We start from the raw sequence: 4,309 nt of genomic DNA on the forward strand, positions 1-4,309 counted from the left end.
TTTGAGATCGTTTGGCCCCAAAATCGTAGTCACGATCAAATTTCGATTAATTGAGCAGCCTTAGTATAAATGTTCATGAAGTGATGAAAACTGTGTCCCAGAGGATGGTGGACATTAGTTAACTTTACTAGGGTGGTAGTCAAACGCTGCATTGCTTTGGTTTAACGAGCCACCAGTCTGTGTGAACATACCAAGAGTATTGAGCTCAGAACAAAGGAACCATCTAAGATTACACCATCACCTTTCACTGCACAACTCTTTGCCGTTCAACTCGTACACAGCATCATCTGCATCTCTGTGGTCGTCAAACTCCTGAGAAGAGAAGAAACAAAAGGGTTATTTTAATACACTATATCTAGAGACAAAACAAAAACAGGAGAGAACACAAGACCTACAAAAAGTGGCCAGTCACTCACCACAAAGCCAAATCCGTTCTTCAGGTTAATTTCCCGAATGCGTCCATATCCCTTGAAGAACTTCTCCACATCTCGCTCTCTGGCGTGCGGGCTCAAGCGGCCGATGAAGACGCGACAACCACTCATTGTTTTCTGCTGAAATTGGAAAACAAAGTCGGTAAACATTAAACCAAAAGTGGAGTAAAAGGTTAGTCAGATTAATTAGTAACAGATCTTTTTACGGATGAGAAAAACAGTCAAGACGACGTCACCGCGTCTGAACGTCGCTTAAGAATCAAAAAAAATCTATAAAATGATCTATTTCCTGAACACTATGTAAATTAATTCTTGTTTGTGAAACCTTTTACTGTCTGTTCGGTTAACATTAAGCCACGGCTCGTCCGGGAACAACTCAAACTGAGCAAACAGGATCGCAGACACATGATAATCTAGTTCTGGTCGAACCAGTTTCAGTGTCGTTTACATTACTGTCTCCACAGAAGCTGAAACTAAACCCCCCAATATAAACACACCCAGCCCCCCAGTGCATTCATACAAAGGCCCTGAAGGAGTCCTGGCTGCATGAATGTGAAAGGGCTGCACAATTAATCTAATCTAAATATACGAATTGTAGATTTAACCTCTTTGAAAAGGGTAATTTGTGTTTAAAACAGCATTAAACTGAAGTGCTGTAGTTCTGTTCTTGTTCTCCAGATGTAAGAAACCATGTTTGTTTGATACAGGCCCACAAAAATGTCACATCATGAGTTTTTTTCCCCAAGAAAATAAAAAGGAGGAAACATTAAAAACACAATAAAATTAAAACAGCACTGCAAAGTACGGCCTCGAAAATAACCATTAAATTAATTATACACATTTTTTTAAAAGGGTAAATTAGCCCAGTAGTGTTTTTAATGCGTTTAAGTGTGTTAAAAGATATCTCGGGTTAAATTATAAACCGCTTGGGCCCAACTTTAGCCTGATAGCTTCACTACGAGAACACGCTTTACTAACACTACTAGGCTCAAACACACCTTAAAAACACTGGAAAATGCAGAAAGGGTACCCCCAAATACCCCGATTTCATCTGCTAAATGTTAACATTAATTCTTTTAAGTGGCTTTTTATTAAAAAACAAAAAACAATTGTATTTCTCGCTCGCGTCCATTTCGGCTGCAGCTCTGCCTCGAGGTCGACTTCGGCGAGCTAACGTTAGCCACCTTCCGTTAGCATCAAAACGGTCCAAACTGTGGAGGATAAAAGAGCTCGGTGCACTTTACACGATAACACAACGTTAATGGAGTCATATTCTTACCTAATGTTTATTTATTTATGGTTTTTTTCCCTCAGGGCGTCTCCGCTGTCGTTGTTTACCTCGCTGCTTCTCTGCAACTTTAACTGAGTCGTCTCGGCTTCACTCGACTTTATCAAAATGGCGAGCGAGTCTAAAGAGCGGGGAACAGGAAACGCCGCTTCGAGGTTGCCAGTTCGGGAGGGACGTTGCTGATTAACTGCCGCAGTTAATGCTTAACCCGGGTTTAGGGTTTACGACGTCTGCCCCTTTGTCCTTCGGATAAGTGTTGCGGTGCTTTTGCGAAGGTGACACAGTGAAGTGAAAACATGACACAAACAACCGTGTTTTTTGTTTAATTAAGAAAATAAGAGGAGTTTTTTTGGAAACGTCAAAAAGGGGGATGCAACACGGATGTGGCAACCCGCTTCAGATTACACAGTAAGAAGGGAGGCTGATTCTGTTGGCCAGGTTATATTACTGGGGAGTAAGGATTACTGTAATTAGTAAGTATTCATGGGGTAAAAGCGGTAACTGAAATCCATAAGAGTTAACAGGAAGATGTAATCAGATTCAAGTAACACAAGACGGGGGTTGATTCTGTTGCAGGTATTTACTGGGGAGTTTAACGGATTACATGTAATTTAGTAAGGTAATCAGGGTAGCAAAAAAGGTAAATGAAATCTAAGATTACAGGAAGACATGTAATCAGATTACACAGTAACCCTAAGAAGGAGGCTGTTCTGTTGCAGGTATATTAGCTGGGGAGTACGGATTATGTACTTTTAGTAAAGTAATCAGGATACAAACAGGTAATGAATCCATAAGAGTTAAGAGGAAAAGAATGTAATCAGATTACACAGTAACTAAGAAGGGAAAAGGTTGATTCTGTTGGCGAGGTTAATTAATGGGGATGTAACCCGGATTCTGTAATTTAGTAACAGATCGGATACAACCAGCAAGGTACTGATCCATAAGATTAGCAGGAGACATGTAAATCGATACACAGTAACCTAAGAAGGGGTTGTTCTGTGGCCAGGTATTTACTGGGGAGAAGATTAGCATGTAACTTTAGTAAATAATCAGGGTACAAAGCAGGTAATGAATCCATAAGAGTTACAGGAAAGACATGTATCAGATTACCAGTACCCCTACGAAGGGAGTTGATTCTGTTGCAGGTATATTAACGGGGAGTACGAGATTACATGTAATTTAGTAAAGTTAATCAGGATCAAAAACAGGTATGAAATCCATAAGATACAGGAGACATGTAATCAGATTACACAAGTAACCTAAGAAGGGAAGGCTGATTCTGGGTTGCCAGTATAATGAATGGGGAGTACGGATTACATGTAATTTTAGTTTAAACGTAATCAGGGTAAAAGCAGGTTAACTGAAATCATTAAGAGTACGGAAGAACATGTAATGACGATTACACAGTAAAAGGGAGGCTTGGTTTGTTGCCAGGTATACTATACTGGGGAGTACGGATTAACCATGTAATTTAGTAACCAGTAAATCAGGGTACAAAAGAAGGTAAAGATGAAATCCATAAAGAGTTCAGGAAGACATGTAAACTCAGTTCACAGTAACCCTAAGAAGGGAGGTATTATTTTTTCTGTTTGCCAGGTATCATAACTGGGAGTAACGGATTACATGGTAATTTAGTAAAGTAATCAGAGATAGAAAAACAGGTAACTGAAACCCATAAGAGTTACAGGAAGAACATGTAATCAGAATTACACAGTAACCTAAGAAGGAGGTTGATTCTGTTGCCAGGTAATATTACTGGGGAGTCGGAATTTACATGTAATTAGTAAAGTAATCAGGGTACAACAGGTAATGAAATTCCATAAGAGCTTACAGGAAGACATGAAAATCAGATTACATCAGTAAGCCCTAACGAAGGAGGTTGATTCTGTTTGCCAGGTATATCTAAACTGGGAGTAACGGATTAACATGTAACTGTAGCTCAAAGTAATCGAGGATACAAACAGGTTAACTGAAATCCATCAGAGTTACAGGGAAGAATGTAATCAGATTACACAGTAACGCCTAAGAAGGGAGGTTGATTCTGTTGCGAGGTATATTAACTGGAGTAAAGGATTGTGTTAATTTTAAAGTAATCAGGATACAAAAAAGCAGGTAACTGAAATCCATAAGAGTTACAGGAAGATGTACATCAGATTACACAGTAAAAGGAGGTGGTCTGTTTGCCAGGTATCATTAACTGGGGAGTAACGGTTACATGATAATTTAGTAAAGTAATCAGGATACAAAAAACAGGTATGAAATCCATTAAGAGTTGGAAGACATGTAAATAGAATTACACAGTAACGAGGAGGCTGGTCTCTGTTGGCAGGTATATTAACTGGGGAGGTAACGTTACATGTAATTTAGTAAGTAATCAGGGTACAAACAGGTACTGAATCCTAAGGTTTCAGGGAGACATGTAATCGATTACACAGTACCCTAAGAAGGGAGCTGATTCTGTTGGCAGGTATCATTCGGGGAGTAGGAATTTACATGTAATTTAGTAAAGTATCAGGATACAAAGCAGGTTCTGAACCATAAGAGTTACAGGCAAGACATGTATCAGATTACCACAGTACCTAAGAGGGAG

The 4,309-nt window shown here is 39.4% G+C and overlaps 1 protein-coding gene across 1 annotated transcript in view; it reads right to left on the bottom strand.

Annotated features, from left to right (window-relative positions):
• Positions 1 to 1,854, bottom strand: part of srsf5a (serine and arginine rich splicing factor 5a) — a gene marked incomplete in the record, with an annotated part of 6,035 nt that extends 4,181 nt beyond the window's left edge. The window contains 3 exon segments of the mRNA XM_035673508.1: positions 242 to 312; positions 417 to 551; positions 1,711 to 1,854. Coding sequence (XP_035529401.1) covers positions 242 to 312; positions 417 to 542 — 197 coding nt within the window.
• Positions 1,855 to 4,309: the final 2,455 nt, after the last annotated feature.

The sequence above is a fragment of the Morone saxatilis genome, unplaced genomic scaffold (assembly GCF_004916995.1).
Source record: "Morone saxatilis isolate NCDOM2014 unplaced genomic scaffold, NCSU_SB_2.0 Contig3, whole genome shotgun sequence".
Taxonomy (NCBI): Eukaryota; Metazoa; Chordata; class Actinopteri; family Moronidae; genus Morone; species Morone saxatilis.